Source organism: Adiantum capillus-veneris, chromosome 22 (genome assembly GCF_014529385.1).
Source record: "Adiantum capillus-veneris isolate H3 chromosome 22, ASM1452938v2, whole genome shotgun sequence".
NCBI lineage: Eukaryota > Viridiplantae > Streptophyta > Polypodiopsida > Polypodiales > Pteridaceae > Adiantum > Adiantum capillus-veneris.
In genome coordinates, this window is record NC_140952.1 from 25,700,404 (window position 1) to 25,726,611 (window position 26,208).

At 42.6% G+C, this 26,208-nt stretch overlaps 1 protein-coding gene across 1 annotated transcript in view; it reads right to left on the bottom strand.

The window, feature by feature from the left end:
- The window catches only part of LOC147429058 (PITH domain protein (DUF1000)), a 42,126-nt gene extending 18,138 nt beyond the window's left edge, over positions 1-23,988 (bottom strand). Inside the window, exon 1 of the mRNA XM_086495326.1 lies at positions 23,764-23,988. Coding sequence (XP_086351452.1) covers positions 23,764-23,889 — 126 coding nt within the window. The 5' untranslated portion in view covers positions 23,890-23,988. The remainder of the gene's footprint in view (positions 1-23,763) is intronic.
- Between the last annotated feature and the right edge of the window lie 2,220 nt (positions 23,989-26,208).

The following is a 26,208-nucleotide window of genomic DNA, read 5'->3' on the forward strand; positions in this document are numbered from 1 at the left end:
TTATTGTGAAAGATTCTTGAGCTCTTTTCTACCCGCCTCTTCATTCAAGAACATCTCGTTCCTCAAAGAGGAGATTGAGCGGTTTACCTTGGGTCTACCTACAGAGATCCGAGATCACTGCTTGGAATAGAAGTCAGCTTCTATTTAGGAGTTGATGAGTCATGCGAAGCGGGGCTTTGCCATTCACTCTGGCAGTTTGACCTACCCCACAGATAAGGCCATGACACAACGAGCCGAACAGACTTCCGGGAATGAAAGTAGAAAGAAAAAGAGCAACCCAAAGAAAAAGGATGCACGACCCAAGCTTACTCCTGAGGAGAGAGCTCGCTTCATCAGAGAGGGGAAGTGCTTTGGATGCGGGAAACATGGACATATCTCCACGAAGTGCCCTAAAAAGGCACAGAAAGAACAGAATGATAAAGACGACGACGGGCCTGAGAATTCGAGAGCAGCTGAGGAATGTGGCAGAAAAGGTAGAACTGGTACCACATGGCGTGGGACTTGCACAGAATCTAATGAATGAAAGTACAAACTTTGCCGCTTTTGGGACAAAGTGAAGGATCGGGAAGCCCTTTTGAAGGAGCCAAGGCCAACTTCTTTTAACTTGGAATTGGCGGCTCGATTTGGAATTACGCCCGACAGATTGACGCCACAGGTGGAGGTAGTTCGACTGGCACCCGAATGGGATGTTGCCATTACACCGAGCATTGGCAAACTTCGTTTGCAATGACAAGGGTGTTCAGGGCGCGCGAGTGACGTTCTACTCAAGATCCCTTGGTACCACAAGAACTACGCCGTGGTTGACTACCGGACCGAGAAAGCGACTTTGATAAATGAAGGGCTTAGAGATTGTACTTGACGAACTTCAGTTTCTTACTCATTCTTTTGGGAGAGAACTGAACAATGGATAACGGTTGAATATATTTTGACCTGATCAAAAGAACGCCAAGATTTTTCTCCACACTCATGCCGATTGTTTCTTTTTTAGAGGGCCTGAAGATCAGACCATTGTCATGATACCTGGAAGCACGTCATCGAACCGGCCACCTTACCGTGTGAGCCGAGTACAGAATGAAAAGATTATGAACCCAGTGAAAGACCTCTTGGAAAAGGGTCTTGTCCAGCCTAGTACTTCAACGTATTGCTCTCCAGTGTTGTTGGTTTTGAAGAAAGACGGATCTTGGAGAATGTGCATCGATTATAGCACTCTCAACGAAATCACCATCAAGAACAGATTTCCGATTCCTAGGATCGATGATATACTCGACAGGTTACAGGGATCCTCGTGCTTTAGCAAGATTGACTTGAAGAGTGGATATCATCAGATCAGGATAGCGCCAGGAGATGTCTACAAGACAGCTTTTCGGACAACTTTTGGGTTATTTGAGTTTTTGGTGATGCCTTTTGGCTTAACCAATGCTCCTGCGACATTTAATCGGATGATGGACAAGATTTTTCGAGAGTACAGGCTATTTGTTGGCACTTTCTTTGACGACATCATTGTTTTCTCCAAGAATGAGGCAAAACACAGAGATCATCTGGTTCAAGTCTTTCAAGCATTACGAGATAACACGTTGGTGATTAATGCAAAGGAAAGTGAATTTTTCCTATCAAAGATACACTTTTTGGGACACATTGTGTCAGCAACAGGAGTGCAAATGGACCCGGCCAAGATAGAGACTATCCGTGATTGGCCCGATTTGAGGAATGTCCATGAAGTTAGAAGCTCCTTGGGACTGTGTTCGTACTACAGGCGGTTCATACGAAAGTTTGCAGAGGTTGCTTCCCCTTTGTATACCTTGACACAGAAAGGAGTACCTTTTTTGTGGGGACCCACAGAGGTGACTGCCTTTCGGACATTGAAAGAGAAATTGACTACGGGACCTATTTTGACTTTGTCGCACTTGCAGAAGTCATTTGAAGTATATTGTGATGCTTGTGGTCGTAGTCTGGGTACGGTCTTGATGCAAGAAGGCCATGTCATAGCTTACGAGAGCCGTTTGTTCTCTAGGCCGGAGATGACAGCACAGATTTATGAGAAAGAGCTTTTGGCGGTTATCCATGCTCTTACTCAGTGGCGGCATTACCTACTCGGAGCGGATTTTACTGTCTTTACAGACCATCAGAGTTTGCGCTACTTCTTGTCACAGAAGCAGCTTTCGAAAAAGCAGATGCGGTGGGCGAACATCTTGTCACAGTTCCACTTCCAGATTGTCCATGTGCAGGGACAAAAGAATGTGGTGGCAGATGCTTTGTCTCGGAAACCGTTGGTTCTGGCTATTTCTGCTATACATCATAAGAGCTTCGAGGATATGGTCGATCAGTATGCCACAGATACAGATTTTGCAAATATTTTCACACGGATACGAGATGGGGAGACAGTAGCTGGATACTCCCTTCGGGAAGGCTACTTGATGAGAAAGACTATGTTGTGCGTTACACAACCGTTGAGGAAAAAGGTTATGACTGAATGCCACTGTCCACCTTTTACGGGTCACCGAGGCATTGCTACCACCATGAAAGGGGTAGAGAGATATTTCTTTTGGCCGAGACTCAAGAAAGATGTGGAAGAGTTTGTGCGCAGTTGCTTGGTATGCCAGAAGGTCAAGTTTGACAGGCATAAGGCACAGGGATTGTTAAAGCCTTTACCCATACCCACCCACCCCTGGAAAAGTATTGAAATGGATTTCATTTTTGATCTCCCGAGAACACAGAATGATCACGATGATTTTCACATTACATGGCACGTCTGAGACGATTGTCTCCGACAGAGACGCCAGATATATGAGTTTGTTTTGGAAGGCAATTTGGGAGAACATTGGCACGCAGTTGCAGTTCTCGTCATCGATCCACTTGCAGACTGACGGGCAATTTGAGATTGCCAATTCACTTCAGTAATTTTAGATTTATTGAAGTCTTGTATCTCGGATCAGAAGACTCAATGGGAAAAGAACTTACCTTTGGTGGAATTTACCTACAATAACACGATACACTCTTCGACGGGGAAGACGGCATGTGAGATTGTTGAAAGTGCTGCGAAGGTTCCATCCTTCCTGAGCACGAAAGATTAGATATTGGAAGCGGATGAATATTCGCGAGATTTGGATACGGCTTTTGCCAAGGTTCGCGAGACTTTGCAGGAGTCTCAAGAACGACAGAAAAAGGCAGCGGATCGCCATCGTCGCGACTTGAAATTGAAGGAGGATGATTGGGTGCTCTTACGTTTTGAGAAGGCACGCCTACGAAAGAAAAAGGGAAAGGAGAGGCTTTCTCCAAAGCTTAGTATGCGATACTACGGACCTTTCCAGATCACTGACAAGATAAATGATGTCTCCTTCCGATTGAAACTGCCAGATACTTGGAGGATTCACAATGCATTGCATGTGAGTCTCTTGAAACCTGTTAAGGGTGATGTGTCTGATGATGGGGAGCCTGATGAGCAACCCGAAGTGGAAGAAAACGAGGAGATCCTTGTTCCTGAACAGATTTTGGCACATAACGATACGAAGAAAGGTAAAGTCCAAAGGCGGTTCTTGGTTAAGTTCAAGAACTTTCCTGCATTTGATGCGGAGTGGATGGAGGAGGAGGACCCTCGAATTGTGAAACTTTACCTCGATGTTTTGGTTTAGCATAGTCTACTCCAAACGGAACCCAGAAATTCAGCTTGGCCGAAGATCTGGTGCAGTGGGATGCACAAGAGAGGAGTTACTCCGCTCCTTTGTCAACAGATACCTTGATTTTGATACTAAAGTCATTGATGTCTCTTTGAGCTTTAGGGATACTGGGAGCTGGCAGTATTCTGTTGGATGACTTTATGAAATGGAATTCCTGATAATGATACTGATTTGTTCTTGACTTCTTGTGAGTGCAGGAACTGATAGACGAAATGACTGCAGCATTTTGGTCTGATTGATCTCGAATAGACATGGTTGCAATAGGGGTTAGTCAATCGGACATCGATGAGGTCCCAATTGGACCTAGATGTGATTGCTAGCTACATTGCCGATAAATCATGGTCTAAGATCCGAATGAATGTTGAATGTCATGTGATGTCCTGTGATGTCCTGTGATGTGACTGTCGATTTGGTACATGTGCTAGATGTGTGTCCCTAGTACGTACTACGTAGGTACTAACAGTCAGTGTCTGCTAAGACGGTTTATGGCTTTTGTTGGTTCTGCAGGCGTAATCGCGGTCAATTACATTGCTTTCAAGAGGGGGGTATGTCACAAAGTGACGACGTGGCGGACAACAAAAACCCTAATTTCTGCTAGAAACCCTAAAAAAACCTACGAACCCTAATTTCTGCCACAAACCCTAATTTTCGGAAATCACGGAGGCTTTTTTTTTTTTTTAATGATGAGCGACACGAATCTTGCTTTTTACTCTACGCAAGAGAAAGGAAGAGAATGCTTTTTTTTTAATAAAAAAAAGAGAAGAGCTTGAGAGAGAAGAGCTTTTGAGCTCTTATGCTTTTAAGTGGAAAGCTTTTGGGGCTTTGCTTTGGGCATACCTTGTAATCTTTAAATTAGTGGTGAGGGCCTCACTTCTCAGAGCATCTGGACGCAAAGTCTGAGAGTGAATCCCGACCCACTCTCTTGTACTTTGAACTGATTAATATAAAAAGAAATACCGAAAGGGCCGCCAGTCTTTGGGGCCAATATCTCTACGCACGGAACTCCACCGGGCCAGTGCAAATCTATTGTGATCTGTGAATTGTTTTGAAGTGGTTATTTGGTGCTGTCGCGGTTGATTCTTGACTTGGAGTGTCCAAGTCTATTAACAGATGTCCTGTGATGTCGTGTGATGTGACTGTCGATTGGTGCATGTGCTAGATGTGTGTTTCTAGTGCATAGGTACTAACAGTAAGTGTCTACTAAGAGAGTTTATGGCCTCTGTCAGTTTTGCAATCGTAATCGAGGACGATTACAATGCTTTCAAGAGGGGGGTATGTCACAAAGTGATGACGTGGTTGCCCGCTATACACACACCCCCTCTACTGGAAACCCTAATTGCTGGAAATTAACCCTAACTAGAGGAAAAATCCTAACCCTAATTGTTGACGTGGCAAGGCTAACACGTGGCAGTTGTACGAACGCCTCCGTGATTTGCGGCGAAATTTCCGAAAAGCAATTCTGGCGGAGTTTTTAGGCAATTGCTTTTTCTACGCAATTTGAGAGAGAGAGAGAGAGAGAGAGAGAGAGAGAGAGAGTATCACGTGACACATCCAACCCTATGTGTCCGTGGACAAGCTACAGCATGATCAAGGTTTACTCAGTCCAGTCAATCTAGATTAGAGGTGATCTGGCACTTTTGTGAGCCTATTCGTAGACCGTGCATACCCAGTCACTTAGTATAGATGCATATCCTCTGGTTGCACACAGCATGATCATCAATATTCCCACCAGAATCCATCAGATTCCATCAGGAGAATTTTCCAATGTATTTAGCCTATTTTACCTATTTTTGGCATTTTTCACTTATTAATTTAAGTGACTTTCCAACAAAAGTAGGTAGGGCAAATTGGCTAAGAAAATATATAAGCAAACTAGAGCTAGCACTATTTGGTAGAAGAGGCAACAGAAGCCAAGCTCAACAGGCCACTTCTCAACAAGACCAAGCCTTGGTGGTTCCCTCCAAGCAGCACATCCCCCATTGCCTACCGTCTTCAACAAGAACCATCGCCAGCCATCCTCAGCATTGGCGTTTTTGCATCAACAGGTCACCCAAGACCACAAGAACCCACGACTTCAGAATGGTCATCACTCGAAGCGGAATGGATACTTCGCTTGGAGGTGATAAGCATGAGAGAGGCGAAGAAGAATTTTCCCCACCACGAGGTTTTTCCGACCCTCCCCCTTCCCCATCTACGTTAAGGATTGCGCTAACTCCTATGGAGGAGTTGGACCAGAAAGAGAAGCAGAAAGAAAGGCCTATGAAGAAGAAATGGCAGCCATAGATCGTGACTACGAAGAAGAAATGGCAGCCATAGAGCGTCAGTACGATTTGGAAGAAAAAGAACGTCAAGCAAGATTTGATCGCGAGACCAAAGCAAGAATGCAAGAGATGTTGCGACTCTTTTCTCAAATGCAGTCACAGATGCAACAGAATCAGGAAAAGGAGACTCTCTCGGTCTCTTCTTCTCCCAAGCATGACACACAAGATTTGCATGATTGTGATAAGCATGATGATTTGAATGACAATGATTTGCATGATGATGATTTGATTGACAACGATAAGCATGATTATTTGGATGACAATGACAAGCATGATAATTTGGATTATCAAAATGTGATTTCTCACGAGCATGATGATTTGCATGATCAAGATGTGATTTCTCACAAGCATAATGAGTTGCATGAAGAAGATGTGATTGTTCACAAGAAGGATGATGAGTTAGTTGATGCTTTTTCTAGCGAAGCTAACCTCGTTGCAGATTCGATCAATCACGAAGAACCGATCTTGGCTCTCGAGTCGAGGTCCAAAGAAGCCCTTCAAGAAGAACCGATCTTGGCTCTCGAACCTAGGTCCAAAGAACCCTCACAGGAAGTATTATGTGTTCGCATGATTAGTCAGCACGCATTGTACGAGTGTTTCATTCGTGATCGTTTCCTGTATTTTCGTCAACATCTTTATGTGATCCCTTTTATTAGGCATGGCATATTGTATATTGAGCACGTTTCACTCATGGATGAGCACGAATGTATGCGGATTTTTCATGAAAAGCTGAAAAGTATGCATTCAAGGAAGTCACAATACATATCTCTTCCTTGGCATGACACAGTTGTAGACAGAGCACATGAAAGTATGAGCACCAAGCATGGGCATTTCCGTTGTGAATTGCCACAATTGATTGCTTTAGATCAGAAGAGAAAGATTCGATCTCATTGTTTGCGTGTATGTGGTGAACGGTTTGGCATTCCGTCTATTGGTTCATCTACATTGCATGCACAGTCTTTGAGGAAGACAAGATTTTTTCCACTCACTTTACATGGACTAGGTATGTTCATGGTTTTGTGTTGGAAATGGTTTCAGGAATTTTCAGCCATAAAAATTCTTGAAGAAGAAAGAAGCATGACTCTCGACGAAGTTGCAGCATCGAAGGAGCCACAGAAGACTTTGTGTCGCTTTCCGCGCGGCCCAAAGAAGCAAGCGTTGCAGACCTTTATGAAGTTCAAGTACCGCACAACCCACACATCAGAGTGGGCTGACGAAGAGTCCCTTCCAGGATTCCGGATACTATTGGCGATCTCTCTCGACGCCATACAGTTCGGTACCAGTATCTCACTTTGAAAAGGAGGGGATGTCACGTGACACATCCAGCCCTATGTGTCCGTGGACAAGCTACAGCATGATCAAGGTTTAGTCAGTCCACTCAGTCTAGATTAAAAGTGATCTAGCACTTTTGTGAGTCTATTCGTAGACCATGCATGCCCAGTCACTTGGTATAGATGCATGTCCTCTGGTTGCACACAGCATGATCACCAGTATTCCCACTAGGATCCATCAGATTCCATCATGGGAATTTTCCAGTGCATTTAGCCTATTTTACCTATTTTTGGCATTTTTCACTTATTAATTTAAGTGACTTTCCAACAAAAGTAGGTAGGGCAAATTGGGTAAGAAAATATATAAGCAAACTAGAGCTAGCACTATTTGGCAGAAGAGGCAACAGGAGCCAAGCTCAACAGGCCACTTCTCAGCAAGACCAAGCCTTGGTGGTTCCCTCCAAGCAGCAGATCCCCCCATTGCCTAGCGTTTTCAACAAGAACCATCGCCAGCCATCCTCACCATTGGCGTTTTTGCATCAGCAAGTCCTGACCAAAAGAACACAACAGATAGCGTTTTTGCATCAACATCTTCGCAACAGGAAACATCAGCCTAGCGTTTTTGGTCCAACTTCAGCCTCTAGCATTTTTGGTCTCAGATTCAACCTTTGCAGATTCAGCAATGCAGCGTTTTTCATCATCGAAGAGTAGCAGATTCAACCCATAAAGAAGTAGCAGATTCAGCCCAGAAAGACAATCAGTTTTCAGCCTTGAAGAACCTCAGTTTTAAGCCCTAAATCTGCAGATTTTCAGCGTCAAAGACCCACCGAAAACAGCCCCCAAATCAGTGTTTTTGGACTAGTCGCAGATTTCAGCCGATAGCGTTTTTAGACAGCAGTAGAAAGATTGCAGATTTCAGCCCTTAGGTCGACTTCATCATCCCCGTCGTCATCGTCGACATAGCCTAGACTTGCATCAGTCTCATGCATACCGTTTGTACCAGATTGTGCAATCATAAGTAGACCATTCTCGTCGACGAGAGTGGGACCTTCGGAGGAGGGTTTTACGTCTTTGGTGTCGTATCTCTCTTCTCTCTCTATCTCTCAGTCTCATACACTTGCACGCACAGTGTCCATTCACTTAGTTTGTGAACATAGCATTCTCTCATTAAGAACAGAAGGCTCTACCTTCCATAAGAACAAAAGGAACCTTGAGCACAGTTTGGAGCACTCATCTTGAGCAAAGCGCAAACATTCATTCCGCTGCACCTAACACACACACACACACACACAGAGAGAGAGAGAGAGAGACTCTTTGCTTTATTTTAGTAAGCAAGAGAGAGAGAGAGAGAGAAAAGGAAAGCTCTTGCTTTATTTTTAAAGGGCTTTTGATTTTCAGCTTTTGGGCTCTCCTTTTGGCATCCCTTGTACTTTTAAATATGTGAGCAGGCCTCATAACTCAGGGCATCTGGACGCAGAGTCTGAGTGTGAGCGCCTGCCCGCACTCTTGTACTTTGAACTCAGATTAATACAAAAAGAAATACCGAAAGGGGCACCAATCTTTGGGGCCAATATCTCTAGGCACGAAACTCCACCAGGCCAATGTCGAATAGAATAAATTTGTGAACTGTGAACTATGAACTGTTTTGAAGTGGTTATTTGGTGTTGTCGTGGTAGATTCTTGACTTGGAGTGTCCAAGTCTGTTACACCTCAAGACTCCAAACCCTCAAGAACCTCAAGACTCAAGAACCCCCGAACCCAAGACACGCAAGAACCCAGAGTAAAGCTCGGGGAACTGCCTAGACTCGATTCACCGCCCAACCTCCCTTATATAGCCCCTGGCTACTGAATCCCCTATTCCACACTCGCAGTCGGCCACTTACTGGCCCAGGTCCGTGACCTCCCGTGGATATGCCCTTGGCATGACATTACTCCCCCCTTGGAGAAGCGTTTTCGTCCTCGAAAACAAGAGTGATGATACACTAATGTTTTCCACAGTGGCATCCTTCATGGATCCAACTGTTTGCTTGACCGGAACACGGTTCAGTAGGAGGTTCAATGAAACCAAGAGTGACATCTTGATTTTCCATATTGTTGTCCATTTGTAACCATCTTGTGTTACCAGTTCCTATCCAATCATAGTGTATAGAGTCCATTTAGAACGCACAGGAGCATGCTAAACGAGTTATCATAACATAGATATACCCGAAAGAGTACCGCTTTTCACTTTTCATAAAAGTAACTTACTGACATAATTCATTAGCCAAGTTTAAATCCTTGACTTGTTCGCAAATTTCATCAATAAAAAACCCCACCATAAATAGTGTTCAAGGTTGAAAACCTGACTTAAAAATGAAGAAACTAAATTGAGTCACAAACAAGCATTACCTTATTGTAAGCAACACCAATTAGAGCGATACATTCTTGCTAATTGGATTGCTTGGTGCTAACGTACGGGCCTTGCATATCCTTCAGCATAAGAGTACACTTGTAACTTGTAATCTGCCTATCCTCTTTAGATTCTGACAGTATTGAGATGTATTTTGCCCCACGGTTTACAAACAGTCGTCCCAGATGACTGGTGGTAAACGGGGATCACAATATCATACAACATTGTTGAGCAAACAACAATGTCCTGAAGAACCATCTGGGTTAACGTGAAAGATCTACAAACAGCCAAACCGAGCCATGACCTCTATTGGTGATTGATAGACCCCAAAAGGAATCTCATAGAGATACTACACTTAAGTGAAAAATGCTTCATAAGCAACTAGTTTGATGAATATGCATGCCGCTCCAAATCAACCTTCGCTAAACACTAGGGCCTATAATACATAGTGTGCATGAATTTAGCAAAAAACAGATCCGAACCTGTATATCCATGATTATCCTTGCCAATACGTATGGCGAATGTGATGCTTCTAGCACACATTAAAGAGTAATGTAAATAGTTCTAAAAAGAAACTAAATACTTTCAGTTGCAATCATTTTCAAGCTTTGCTGAAATGTTTGAACCATAATAGAAGGTGAAACATTAATCACTTCTAAGGACAAACAATGAAACTTTTTCATTAACAACTCAGAGCTTTGCTATATGTATAAACAACCATCTGTAATGTTGTTTAGCAGTACTTGTACCTAAACAAGTCATTCTAAGTATCCGACAATTTCTGGCCACCGAAATTGCTCCTGATACGTCGTGCTGAGAATGGTCTAGAAAACAGATTTGACCAACATCTAGGGACTTTATCCTGACACATACTTGAAAGAGCCGACACCAGTGTCAGTCCGAAAGACGCATATTCTCCACATGTGGAATATGTCTCATGTAAGGTGTCTGAAAAAAGAACATCCTTCAAGTACAATTGTACTTGTGCATGGAGGTAACTGCAAACACTCTACGACGAGAGTGAGAGGGACCCTCTTTAGCCTTGCTCCACACTCGCTAAACCGAACTCCTTGAGTTCCTAGACCATGTTGCATCCCATGTGACAACATGTGCCAAATAAACCCTACAAGTGGGTCTATAGCTGCATATTGTAGGTGAAACATAGTGTTCACTTATCCGGAGTAAAGACACCTGCCCAAATTTCCAATCGGCAAAGGCCTAGAAACACTAATGAAAAACTAGTGAAATGCAAGTAGTATTACACTTGTAACCTTGGGTGTTGCCTTTGCAATCCAGACCCCTTGGTTAAAGTCAAAATTGTCAAACCCCTTGGTTAAACTTTGCAGAAAAATTGCTCAACTAGAAACTGGCCCTTGGCCTATGTCCGTGACCCCCCTTGGTTTTGCTCGTGGTATTACACTACCCCTTGGCAGTCGGTGGACTTATTTCCTTGAAAATGCAAGTGTGAAGGTTCCAATAATGGACCATCCACTCTTACTAAGTGATTTAGTAATCATGAGCCGGGTCGTATCCCAAAACTGTACTCATATTGGCACTCTTAGTGCTAATAGGAGCTCCACTGAATTTGGAGTCGTATTCACAACTAGATCCTTTTCACACCCAAAAATTCATAATCTAGGTTTGTGTGAACAGTCATGCAGTCGGAAATGCTGGCTTCATCCATACACCATGGTAGAGATAAGCCCTTACAAGTTTCAGACGTTCAAAAACTCAACTTGACTTTCACACTTATAAAGTGTGGAGTGCTAAAATAATGTCCAAAAAATCACTAATGGCAAAACTCTTGCTTGTCCATTATAATCGATGGGTACTCAACTGAATAGAACTGTTCGATCTTGAAAGGAATCACTTATGAATTACCAACAGATGGCTCTTAGCCTTTTAAAATAGGTGGCAATAGATGGCTCTTAGCCCTTCCTATTACCGTATTCACATAGAAAGATTGCAATAAAATCATGCCTAGTTTCACCTTTCTCGTATAGAAGTTAATAAGAGAGAGAAAGAGAGAATGTTGGGCTGAGGAAATCCCCTTATTCCAATGTGTTGTATGCCCTTTTCAAATGCTTGAGTGCAGACCGTGCCTGTGCCATAGCTTATCCTATAAGGGTACATCAATGTAATTGTACCATGCCCTTGTAGAGAAAGGTACCAAAAGTCACATCTTGACCCACTTACCGTGTATATGAGCGTGACTGTATCAGGGTGCAGATGTATGGCATGTTGCCTGTGAATAAATATAAAAATAAAATATCTAAAAACAACAACTGAGCTCGTCCTTGACAGAGTAGCTAGCACTATAGCAGAAGCGTATGCAATGATGGGTGGTGTACGTCCATCATACTAGTATGCCATACATATAGATCAAAAAATGGAATGATAAGCCCTTGGCTTCAATGATAGTCTCAACCATGTGAGCCGCTGGTATACATGCCTTGCACGATTACACTGGCTTGGATATATCACCGTGCGCCGTTGCGTAAACTATGAGCTTATATCCACATAGTGCCAAAGATGTGTGCCATTATCATTGAGCCGAAGTCAATCAATAATACTATGACACATAAGAGAAGCCGTGCTTCACACGAAGACAGTCAAAGCACTTTGCTTTGTACAGTTGCTTCGTATGGAGTCTGCCCAAGCACTTTTCTTTGCACAGCAGAGAGATCTTGTCCAAAATGAAAAGTAAAACATAAACCAAAACAAACATAACTTGAAATTGACTAACCTTGTCGCCCATTTGTGGCGAGGTTTCTGGTAGTTCACTCGAATCCGCTCGAGTGAGTGAGCGTATGTATCATATACACTCGCATGGGATGTAAAAACCTCAACATCTGAGCAAGAACCCAAGAACCCAAGACTTCAGTGTATGGTCATTACCCGAAGCGGAATGGATACTTCGCATAGAGGTGATAAGCATGGCAATGGCGAAGAAGAATTTCCCCCACCAGGAGGTTTTTCTGACCCTTCCCCATCTACGCCAAGGTTTGCACCAACTCCTATGGAGGCTTTGGTCACGATGATGATGGACAAGAGGATACAACAAGAAGCGCAACGCGCCGCCTTAGAGCGCGAGCGCGAAGAAAGAAATGCAAAAAGAAAGGCAGCAATTGATCGAAAGTACCAAGAAAGAATGGCAACCATAGCGGTGAACACGAAGAAAGAAGGGCAGCCATAAAGCACGAGCACGAAGAAAGAAAAGCGATGAGAGACCAACACGTGAAAGAGTTGTTGCGACTCTTTTCTAGTGTGCAGGCACAGATTGAACAGAATCAAGAGAAGGAGACACTCTCACTCTTGTCTTCTCCACAGCACGACACACATGATTTGCATGATAATGATAAGCATGATGATTTGCATGATCAAGATGTGATTATTCACGAGCATGATGATTTGCATGATCAAGATGTGATTATTCACGAGCATGATGATTTGCAAGATAATGATGTGATTGTTCACAAGGATGATGATTTAGTTGATACTTTGTCTAGTGAAGCTAACCTCATAGCAGATTCGATCAATCACGAAGAACCGATCTTGGCTCTCGAGTAGAGGTCCCAAGAACCCCCACAGGAAGTATTATGTGTGCGCATGATTAGTCAGCACGCATTGTTTGAGTGTGTCATTCGTGATGGTTTCCTATATTTTAGTCACCGTCCTTATGTGATCCCTTTTCATAGGCATGCCATATTGCACGATGAGCACGATTCACTTATGAATAAGCACGGATGTATACAGATTACTCATGAAAAGATAAAATGTTTGCACCCAAGGAATTCACGTTCCATGTCTCTTCCTTGGCATGACACAGTATCCGAGAGAGCATAAGAAAGATTGAGCATCAAGCATCGGCATTTCCATTGTGATTTGCCACAATTGATTGATTTAGATATAAAAGACAAGATTCGATCCCATTGTTTGCGTATGTTTGATGAACGGTTTGGCACTCCGTCACTTTGTTCATCTGCATTGCATGCACAGTTTTTTCGAAAGACTTGAATTTTTCCAATCACTTTACATGGAATGGGTATGTTCATGTTTTTGTGTTGGAAGTGGTTTCAAGAATTTTCATCCTCGAAGATTCTTGAAGAAGGTAGACGCATGACTCTAGCGAAGTTGAAGCATTGAAGGAGCCTCAGAAGACTTTGTGTCGCTTTCGGCGCGGCCCAAAGAAGCAAGCGTTGCAGACCTTTATGAAGTTCAAGTATCGCACGACCCACACATCAGAGTGGGCCGGCGAAGAGTCCTTTCCAGGATTCCAAACGCTGTTGGCGATCTCCCTCGACACAATACAGTTTGGTACCAGTACCTCACTTTGAAAAGGAGGGGATGTTTACGTGCACATCTAACCCCATGTGTATGTCGACAAGCTACTTCATGACATGGGTTCAAGATCAGTTCAGTTAGCCTAGCTTAGGAAGTGTTCTGGCACTTTTGTGAGTCTGTTCGCAGACCGTGCATGTCTAGACACTTAGAGTAGATGCATATCCTCCGGTTGCACACAACAGATTTTAGTCAGAACCCATCAGGAGCATTTTTACAGTGCATAGACCTATTTTTCCTATTTTAGCCATTTTTCACTTATTATTTTTAAGTGACTTTTGTTGGGAACTAGGTAGGGAAATTTTGATAAGCAAGTAGGAAACCTAGCACTAGCACTTTCTGGCAGAAGAGGCAGCAGGAACATCTTGTTCAACAGGCACCTTCTCAGCAAGATCCCCCTCCACACCAAGCCTGGCATTTTTCATCAACAAAAGCCCAACGTTTTCATCCACAGTCAAGCCTTGGCGTTTTGCATTGCAGATCAGCCTCGGCGACAACAAGACCAGCAGAAACACTAGCGTTTTTGCAGCAAAACTCAGAACCAACCCTAGCGTTTTGCAAATTAAGCGCGACAGAACCATCAAAAGCACCAGCGTTTCCAGTTTTCAACAGACATACCGCAGTAGAACCCCCGAACCTCGCAGATCTCACCTTCCCATAGCACATCCTCACCGCACGGTCAGATCCAGCGTAGTTTGCACATTCAGCCCGGAAAACGCAGATTTCAGCATGCGCGTCGTCGTCACATCGTCGTCATCGACATAGAGTCAGAATTCAACAGATAAATATTTGCAGATTTCAGCCCTTGGCGTTTTCAAATTTCAACCCGTCTCATCGTCGTCCTCATCGTGGGCAAGTCCAAAGCATTGTAGAGATTTGTGCAATCAATAGTCGACCGCTCTCGCCATAGAGAGTGGGGCCTTAGGAGGAGGGTTTGACAACATTCTGGTGTTGTATTCTTCTCTCTCTATCTCTCAGTCTCAACACCTTCATTCACAGTGTTCACCACTTTGTTTGTGTCCATTACACTCTCTCACTAAAGGAACAAAAGTCTCTCCCTTCCGTAAGTAAAAAGAACCCTTGAGCACAGTTCGGAGCACTCATCTTGAGCAAAGTTCAACATTCACTTCCGCTGCACCTTACAAGACCGCTCTCGCCTATGAGAGTGGGGCCTTCGGAGGAGGGTTTGACAATATTCTAGTGTCATATTCTTCTCTCTCTATGTCTCAGTCTCAGCACCTTCATTCACAGTGTTTGCCACTTTGTTTGTGATCATTTGCACTCTCACTAGAGGAATGAAAGACTCTCCCTTCCGTAAGTAAAAGGACCCTTCCGTAAGTAAAAGGAACCTTGAGCACAATTCAGAGCAATCATCTTGAGCAAAGTTCAACATTCACATCCGATGCACCTTACATTGGTATCAAAGCTTTGGCAGTGTTCTGTATCACTCAAGGAAAGAACGCTCTCGCATAGAGAGTGGGGCCTTCGGAGGAGGGTTTGACAACATTCAGGTGTCGTATTCTTCTCTCTCTATTTCTCAGTCTCAGCACCTTCATTCAGAGTGTTTGCCACTTTGTTTGTGATAATTTGCACTCTCTCACTAAAGGAACGGAAGGCTCTCCCTTCCATAAGTAAAAGGAACCTTGAGCACAGTTTGGAGCACTCATCTTGAGCAAAGTTCAACATTCACATCCGCTGCACCTGAATGAATGTTTGCGATTTGCTCAAGATGAGTGCTCCGAACTGTGCTCAAGGTTCCTTTTGTTCTTATGGAAGGTAGATCCTTCCGTTCTTAATGAGAGAATGCTATGATCACAAACAAAGTGAATGGACACTATGCGTGCAAGTGTATGAGACTGAGAGATAGAGAGAGAAGAGAAATACGACATCAGAAACGTTATAAAACCCTCCTCCGAAGGCCCCACTCTCGTCGGCGAGAGTGGTCTAGTTATGATTGCACAAACTGGTACAAATGGAATGCATGGGACTGATGCAAGTCTAGGCTATGTCGACAGTGATGACGAAGTCGACCTAAGGGCTGAAATCTGCGACTGATCCAAAAACACTGATTTGGGGGCTTTTTTCGGTGGGTCTTTGTCGCTGAAAATCTGCAGGTTTAGGGCTGAAAACTGAGGTTCCTAAAGGCTGAAAACTGATGGTTTTTCCGGACCGAATCTGCTACTTCTTAGGGCTGATCTTGATGGTCTTCTGATGCTGAAATTTGCTGCATTGCTGCATACTGCTGGGATCCAAAAACGCTAGGAAAGTTGGTCCAAAAATGCTAGGGAAGCTGGTTTCTGCTGGCGATTCCTTGTTGATGCAAATGCTAGGTATGCTGGGGGTTCTGGCGATGGTGTGATGATGCAAAACGCAAGGCTGTGATGCTTCTGTCAAAAACGCTAAGGGAGGTTCTATTTCTTCTTGCTTGGTGGGGGAAACCGCCAAGGTCTTAATGAGAAGTTGCCTGTTGAGCTTGGCTCCTGTTGCCTCTTCTGCCAAATAGTGCTAGCTCTAGTTTGCTTATATACAAACTTAGCAAAATTGCCCTACCTACTTTTGTTGGAAAGTCACTTTAATTAATAAGTGAAAAATGCCAAAATTAGGTAAAATAGACTAAATGTAGCGGAAAATTCCCCTGATGGAATCTGATGGATTCTGATGGGAATGCTTATGATCATGTTGTGTGCAACCAAAGAATATGCATCTATACTAAGTGACTGGGCATGCACGGTCTACGAATAGACTCACAAAAGTACCAGATCGCTTCTAATCTAGACTGACTGGACTGACTGAACCCTGATCATGCTGTAGCTTGTCCACGGACGCATAGGGTTGGATGTGTCACGTGACATCCCCTCCTTTTCAAAGTAAGGTACTAGTACCGAACTGTATGGCGTCGAGGGACATCGCCAATAGCATCCGGAATCCTCGAAGGGACTCTTCGCCGGCCCACTCTGATGTGTGGGTAGTGCGGTATTTGAACTTCATAAAGATCTACATCGCTTGCTTCTTTGGGCCGCGCCGAAAGCGACAGTCTTATGTGGCTCCTTCAATGCTTCAACGTCGTCTAGAGTCATGCTTCTTTCTTCTTCAAGAATCTCCATGGTTGAAAATTCATGAAACCATTTCCCAACACAAAACCATGAACATACCTATTCCATGTAAAGTGAGTGGAAAAAATCTTGTCTTCCTCAAAGACTATGCATGCAATGTAGATGAACAAAGAGACAGAGTGCCAACCCGTTCACCACACACACGCAAACAATGAGATCGAATCTTTCTCTTCGAATCTAAAGCAATCAACTGTGCCAATTCGCAATGAAAATGCCCATGCTTGGTGCTCATACTTTCATGTGCTCTTTCTACAAGTGTGTCATGCCAAGGAAGAGACATGGAATGTGACTCCCTTGAATGCATACCTTTCAGCTTTTCATGAACAATCCGCATACATTCGTGCTCATTTATGAGTGAAACGTGCTCAACGTACAATGTCATGCCTAGGAAAAGGGATCACAAAAAGACGCTGACTAAAATATAAGAAACGACCACGAATGAAACACTCGAACAATGCGTGCGTATCAATCATGCGAACATATAATACTTCCTGTGAGGGTGCTTTAGACCTAGGCTCAAGAGCCAAGATCGGTTCTTCGGGATCTATCGAATCTTCTTGTGGGGGATCTGTGGACCTCGACTCGAAAGCCAAGATCGATTCTTCGTGATTGATCGAATCTGCAACGAGGTTAGCTTTGCTAGAAAAAGCATCCACTAATACATCATCCTTGTGAACAATCACATCATCTTCATGCAACTCATCATGCTTGTGAGAAATCAAATCTTGATCATGCAAATCATCATGCTTGTCATTGTCATCCAAATCATTATACAAATCATTGGCATCCAAATCATCATGCTTATCATTGTCATTCAAATCATCATGCAAATCATTGTCAATCAAATCATCATCATGCTTCACACAATCATGCAAATCCTGTGTATCATGCTTTGGAGAAGAAGAGACTGAGAGAGTCTCCTTTTCCCGAATCTCTTGCATCGGTGTCTGCACTTGAGAAAAAAGTCACAAGAACTCTTGCATGTGTCGCTCGCATTGTTCTTGTCTTGCCTTTCTTTCTGCTTCTCTTTCCGCTTTGTCTTCTGCATGTCTGCGTCTCATTTCTGTCATTCTTTCTGCATTTCTTGCTTCGCGTTCTAAATTCTATTCCAAAAACATCAGCTCCAACTCCTCCATAGGAGTTAGTGCAATCGTTGGCATAGATGGGGAAGAGTTAAAAAAACCTCTTGGTGGAAAAAATTCTTCTTCGCCTCTCTCATGCTCATCACCTCCAAGCGAAGTATCCATTCCGCTTCGAGTGATGACCATTCTGAAGTCGGGGGTTCTTGTGGGTTCTTGTGGTCTTGGGTTCTTAAGTTCACGAGGAACTTGGGTTCTTGGGGGTCTTGGGTTCTTAGGGTTCTTGAGTTTTTGAGGTTCTTGAGGTTTTCTTTCGCTTGCAAACCGTGTTTGAGAAGGATCTTCTCTTCACCCGAGTTCTACTCCTTTCCGCGGGTGCATCCCTTAGCGGCCTTGCGCTCACACCAAGGTTGCTTTTTCCCACCTCATGTCGATTGGCCAGCCGCTAAGTACACGATCAGCTCTCAATGAGTAAAAAGAGACACAAGGGGAGATTGGACAAGCCCTTCTTTCCTGAGATTCCTGTCACTCTTCAAAAACACGATTAGGAATCGACACGCCCAAGCGAACTTGGGTTCGCGCGACCACAACAAGCAAAAAAAAAAAAATCTTGTGATTCTTGTGGTTCTTTCCTTGAGTGACAAAGAACATTGCCAAAGCTTTGATACCAATGTTAGGTGCAGCGGAATGAATGTTTGCGCTTTGCTCAAGATGAGTGCTCCGAACTGTGCTAAAGGTTCCTTTTGTTCTTATGGAAGGTAGAGCCTTCCGTTCTTAATGAGAGAATGCTATGATCACAAACAAAGTGAATGGACACTATGCGTGCAAGTGTATAAGACTGAGAGATAGAGAGAGAAGAGAAATATGACACCAGAGACGTAAAACCCTCCTCCGAAGGCCCCACTCTCGTCGACGAGAGTGGTCTACTTATGATTGCACAAACTGGTACAAATGGAATGCATAGGACTGATGCAAGGCTAAGCTATGTCGACGATGACGATGGTGATGACGAAGTCGACCTAAGGACTGAAAGAGAGAAGAGAAATACGACACCAGAGACGTTGTAAAACCCTCCTCCGAAGGCCCCAATCTCGTCGGCGAGAGTGATCTACTTATGATTGCACAAATTGGTACAAATGGAATGCATGGGACTAATGCAAGTCTAAGCTATGTCGACGATGAGGACGGTGATGACGAAGTCAACCTAAGGGCTGAAATCTGCAATCTTTCTACTGCTGTCCAAAAACGCTATGGGCTGAAATCTGCGACTGATCGAAAAACGCTGATTTGGGGGCTGTTTTCGGTGGGTCTTTTTCGCTGAAAATCTGCAGGTTTAGGGCTGAAAACCGAGGTTCCTAAAGGCTGAAAACTGATGGTTTTTCCGGGCCGAATCTACTACTTCTTAGGGCTGATCTTGATGGTCTTCTGACGCTGAAATTCGTTGCATTGCTACATACTGCTGGGATCCAAAAACGCTAGGGAAGCTGGTTTCTGCTAGCGATTCCTTGTTGATGCAAACGCTAGGTATGCTGGGGGTTCTGGCGATGGTATGATGATGCAAAACGCCAGGCTGTGATGCTTCTGTCAAAAACGCTAAGGAAGGTTCTGTTTCTTCTTGCTTGGTGGGGGAAACCGCCAAGGTCTTGATGAGAAGTTGCCTGCTGATCTTGGCTCCTGTTGCCTCTTCTGCCAAATAGTGCTAGCTCTAGTTTGTTTATATACACACTTAGCAAAATTGCCCTGCCTACTTTTGTTGGAAAGTCACTTAAATCAATAAGTGAAAAATGCCAAAAATAGGTAAAATAGGCTAAATGTACCGGAAAATTCCCCTGATGGATTCTGATGGGAATGCTTATGATTATGCTGTGTGCAACCAGAGGATATGCATCTATACTAAGTGACTGGGCATGCACGGCATAGCAACTAAAATACACGTATTTTATTTAAAATACACGACGTCCCGTATTGAAACATACAGTACGTCTCATAACATTTTCTATTCTAACGTTTTTTTGCGCAAAACGTATGTCTTTTCCTAGTTAATAAATTGTGTTTTAGAGCTTCATGGTGCTTATTTATGTATGCTATGGTTAAATATTGAAGAGTCATTGAGGCTTCATTTGCCCTTATTAAAGTATCATATCTAGAAAAAGTGGACATATTTTATTTTTGATTCTCAAAAATACGTCTAGTATGCGTATTGTACACCGCGTATAAAACGTCCCGTCTCGTACCGTAGCTGCTATGATACACGGTCTACGAATAGACTCACAAAAGTGCAAGATCACTTCTAATCTATACTGACTGGACTGACTGAACCCAGATCATGTTGTAGCTTGTCCACGGACACATAGGGTTGGATGTGTCACGTGACAACACCTTACACACCAGCTGAACATCTATGACGATTGTATCAACATTTGTGCAATCTAAAGCAAAATATCTCTCTAGCAATAGAGAGGGGAGACCCTTGGAGGGGGGTTTGGGACCCATCTGGTGTTGATCATCTCTCTCCATCACTCACAAAACCTTCACTCACGATATAATTCTGTCACATGCGCATTTAACCCTATGTACATGTGGACAAGCTAACTCCTATTTCTAGGGTTTAGAATAGCCTGCTACATCTAGGCATTGGGAAGTGTTCCCATACATTTACATTATTACCCATCTTAAGTGTTTATGTGCATGTGAAGCACCTCTTATAAGTGAGTTTATTAACTCATTAATAAGTGACATTTTTAAAAATCGTGGGATTTCTATTGGTATTGCCCAACCCAACTTTAATCCCATATATAAGTGACCCTAGAGAACAAAAGTCAGTACCCTCACTACTAGCCCTAGTACTCGCAATACCTCAGCACCTCTTGTGTTTTTGTACCAACGTTTTTAGAAACCTCGCTGTATCGTCGCACATCGGCCATTAGTACCAACGTTTTTAGTTTTTCACCCAAGACAACAAACCAGCCAACATTTTCAGATTCAACCCTCGGATCAGCCATCGTTTTTCAATTTTCAATCCATCGCCGACAACAAATCAGCCCATAGCCTCGTCACAATCGCAGATTCCATTCAACATCCCTAGCATTTTCAGATTCAACCCTCGGATCAATCAACCTTTTTCAGTTTTCAACCCATCACCGACAAAAAATAAGCCCATAGCCTCATCACAGTCGCAGATCCCATTCAGCATCCCTAGCGTTTTCAGTTTATAGCCTTTAGCCTTGTAGATCTAAGAATCAGTAGCAAGAATCCATAACATCTCACCATCTAGCACCATTGTATCAGCATTTGTGCAATCTAAAGCAAATACCTCTCTAGCTAGAGAGAAAGGGGTCCTTGAAGGGAGGTTTGGAACCCCATCTAATGTTATTCTCTCTCTCTCTCTCTCTCTCTCTCTCTCTCTCTCTCTCTCTCACACACACACAAAGCCTTCATTCATAAGATCATTCTCTCTTTTCTCTCTAGTCTTTGCACATCTCTCATAAAGTAAAATGAGCTCTCATTAAGTACAAAGAACCTTGAGTACGCATTGAGCACTCATCCTGAGCATTCACCATCAATCACTTCCGCTGCTCATTACATTCTCTTTTCTCTCTCTAGTCTTTGCACATCTCACATCAAGTACAAGGAACTCATGATGAAGTAAAAGGAGCCTTGAGTTAACACTCAGTACCCATCCTGAGCATTCACCCGCTACGCATTACAGAGAATCGACAAGTTCTAGAGAGAGAACCAATGCTCATAGAGGATTCCGACTCGGACCAAAAGATTGTCATGGACCACCTTTCTAGAGAGAGAGCCTGTGACTCGCCAAATGAACACAATGATAAGTTGCGTCTATGACCTCGACACAGAAACCCTAACCCGCTCACAATTGGCCTCAAAGTTTACTAATAATAATACCTCAAAGTTCGTATCTGCTCAACTTTCCCTAAAACGATGCAAACATGCATGCACATGGTTTGAGGGTATTGCAAATGTGCGTATCGCCCAACCTAGTGATCCATTTCATCTCGGAATTGGACCACGAAGTTGCTATTATCCTAGGGTACAAGCTTGTGTTTTCGAATGCCCTCCGACGTATAGTAACACCTATTCAACACATGTATAAACCATCTATGCAAGATGGTTCCAAGAAAAAACTGATCTAATGGACTTGTCCGGACAAGTCGGTCCTACAGACAGACTCACAAAATTGCTAATACAAAATCTTTTCGACTCAATCTACAAACCTTGGCTCTGAAGACAAAGTAACATGTCTACATAGCACCATAATAACCATGAAGTTTTGAAACGTCCCATATGAAGGTTTTTATATGAAACGAGTTACAAAAGGTTCGAAACAGTTTTTCTAGATTAAGAAATGCCACCTTAGAAGTTCGCCAATAACTATGAGTGAAAAGCCATAAATATGCATGTGCAAAGCTTATTTATAAACACAACTACTTATAAAAGACTAGGAGAGACTCCAAAACTCTCCTTGAATTGAGAACGCAATAAGTATGTAAGACCGTATGACAGAGAAACTAGCAAAAAGCATCCACCTTCGAAACGTTTCGAGAGAAGTTTCAAGACCGTTAGAAACGTTCTATAAGTTACTTCATTTAAGAAGCAAGCTTCTTGGCAACTATGCATAGCACGTACAACTATATGCACATGACATCCCCTTTTGCTCAAGATGAGACATTGGTGTCAAACTCCAATAGACACCTCAAGATTGTCTTCAATGAATGGCCTACTCCGGTTGGTGGATGCTTCTTCGCGCTAATGTGGCAATGTGGTGACACCGATTATGGAGCATGATACATCTACTCGCAAACAATTGGCTACAACATCCATCAAATGGATGTCTTAGAGTAGATAAGTAGCTATGTCACACCTGAAGTCCACAAAGATTATTGGGAGCTTATGTGGCCCCTATGCAAGAGGATTGACAAGAGCACCGCCAAATGGAACAATAGATGGGGTATGTCCTTTGAATTGTCCACCAAGAACCATGGCAAGTCCTTTGTATAATGTCTATGGAAAATGCAAAGTAACTCCTCAAAGATAGAGGCTTTGCTTGGAGCTTCTACCAGATCTACGAATAAAGGAAGCTTTGGATAAATCCTCCTTGTTGCACAGATGTGATTGCGAACATAGACCCATAATGCCTGCAATTCCCACAATGAACACCAAAAATTGGAGCCTTTTTGGCTCTAGCATGGTAACATTCGACAGCAAACAAGATGCAGATGGACAGACCGAGTGTGCTACCAAAGATGTATATAGTCCTTCTCCTTCTTGAATAACAACCAAAAGCATAGAGAATATGAAGACACTCTATCAGTGCTCTTGGTACATTCTTTCTCTTTCACAAAATCAAAAGATAATCTCTCTCTCTCTCTCTCTCTCTCTCTCTCTCTCTCTCTCTCTCTCTCTCTCAACTTTGGTAGGAATAAGACGTCTTGAGTTCAAGACTCGTCGGGTAGATCTTTGAGGGCTTGCTCGTCTAAAACTTCTCCTCCTCCTCCTGTTCTTCCTCTCTCTCTCTCTCTCTCTCTCTCTCTCTCTCTCTCTCTCTCGCACGTACCCGAGGAAGATCGATGTGTTTATAGAGAGACCAAGAAGTAGCACATTCGTGCTCCGAGCAGTCGTGACTATGAGTAAAAGCCATAGCTGCAAAGGACGGCTTTACTGCAGGCAAAACCCTGTGCATAAGGAAACGAAAACAGCGTGGAGATGCGCGAACGAGTAGAGCTGGCCGCTGTCTTAATACGAAATGCAGCGTAAATTCACAGGAAAATGAAGAGATTTATGTTTCCAAGTTCCCTCCATTTTACGTTTCTGCTTAGACCACGTGTCACGAGTTAAAGAGAAGCGTGGTAAGTACTTGTCACCTGATAGCGACACACAGAGAGAGAGAGAAAGAGAGAGAGAGAGAGAGGGGGGGAGCTATTCAAAGGGTAAGGGTGCCCTTTGACACTATTTTTTTCTCAGCCTGCAATTCATGAAGTTGCCGCAGAAGGCTCTTCATGCACACGATCTACCTCACAACCCTCGAAATATCTCTCTCTCTCTCTCTCTCTCTCTCTCTCTCTCTCTCTCTCTCTCTCTGCTTGCCAACTCGATTGTAGGCCTGCAACATCAAACTGCATAGCCAGCCCTACTTTTATGCAGTTGACGTGGTGATGCAAATTTTCTTGCCACGTCATGTTTTCTTGCCGCAATGAGATGCTTTAAGCTTCATGTGCACACCCTTTGAAAGAAGAGGTCACTTAGAGAAGTATAAGAGATGTTGGCTATCATGGCAACATGCTTTCATCCTCGGACATTTGTGATGAATAAATTTAGCGAAGTATCGACTACATCCAATGAAATCAATACACGACACATGAAAATGACGACGATAATTCAACAACAAAGAAGGAGAATCTGATATTGTTTGACCTTAGGTGCCTTCTGTAAATAAGTCAAAGTTCTTAATCTCCTTCTTTTAGTACACAGTTAGCCTTGGCCACGACCTACTCACTGAGACCATTGGCGAACCAAAGACCTTTGCTATAGGTTAGAGGACATTCAACACGAGAGGCCAAGCACATTGGCACTAATTCTATAATTGGACATAAAGTGCCTTGGGACAATTTTTTCCACCAAGTTGATGCATTTATTTTATTAGGCTAAAAACACACTTTGCATGTCTTATAGGTTATGAGGTTTAAAAAATTGATAAATTTTTCTTATGCCAAAATATATTATGTATTAAGAGATTTATGAAAAGCTTGGAGTTAAAAATTATAAGTTGTTTTGTCCAAAAGTACATAATTTGATCAAAATTTGAAGCTGTTTTGTCAAAAAGTACATAATTTGCTTATAACTTCTTGAAGAAATTGCATTTTTCATGTTTGTAAAGTCCATTTATTAAATATTAAACATAGAAAATAAAAAAAATCAAGCCTCAATTTCTAGTTCCTATGTCAATGTTAAGTTATAAATAAAAACTCATAATATCAAAAATGCTAAGAAAAGGCAAATTTTGGGTTTATAAAGCTTGTTTGTTGGGTTCCATTTAAACGGCTGTATAATGTCTGCTACTCATAATAGGTGAGTAAAGATATATTCTCTCACTGTTATTTGTAACTATGAGAAGTAGCTTTTTCTAGATGTGATGATTAACGGTTTGCTATTGCGTCGTCTTAGAGATTTTCTTCTCACACTTCAACAGTGACCATATTGATTGTCCAATCTTTCAATCATTTAAATAGTAGTGACCACTTTTGTGTTAGAGCTATTAGCTCACGCAGTCGGGCTACTTGTGCATAACGTATACTTTTAGTAGTTTAATAGACTACTTTCATGTGACGTAAACTTATAGTGTTCTATGTTTAGTAGTGTCCACTCTTGTGTTAGAGTCGTTAACTCACATAGGTGGACTAGTTTTTCATAACCTAAACTTTTAGTGATTTGTTTTTTGAAATTTATCTTCCAATGCATTACAGATAAATTGATTGTACATTTATTCAATTATTGATAATAATTTCTTATTCAAAGATCATAATCATGAAAATTTGTAAATACTTCATTTGATGCAACAGATCTTTCACTTTAAATATGTCTAAATATTCAACATTGATATTAGAAAACATGTCTACATAGTTCAGCATGTTTGAATTATTCTCTTTTTGTTAATATATCATTGTTTGTTTCAATATGCATGTCAGAGACAAAGCTATCACGAGCACATCAAAAAATCATCACTAAAGCTATTGTTCGTTATCAACATGGTGTTGAAGAGAAGCAGTTACGTGGATGTTTTGAAACTGCAAAGCCTTCCATTTTCAATGATTTTATAAATATGTTGACAAAACATTGCTTTGAGGGATTACAACAATCATTTCCCACAATATCATTTGATATTGCAATTTTCACTAGCGATCAAATGAGGGACTTGTCAAGACATCTTGGAACAAATCTTGGTTGCTTTTGATGCTTTGCAAAACCGTAAAGTCCACTCTCTCCCTCTAATACGCAAACGAAT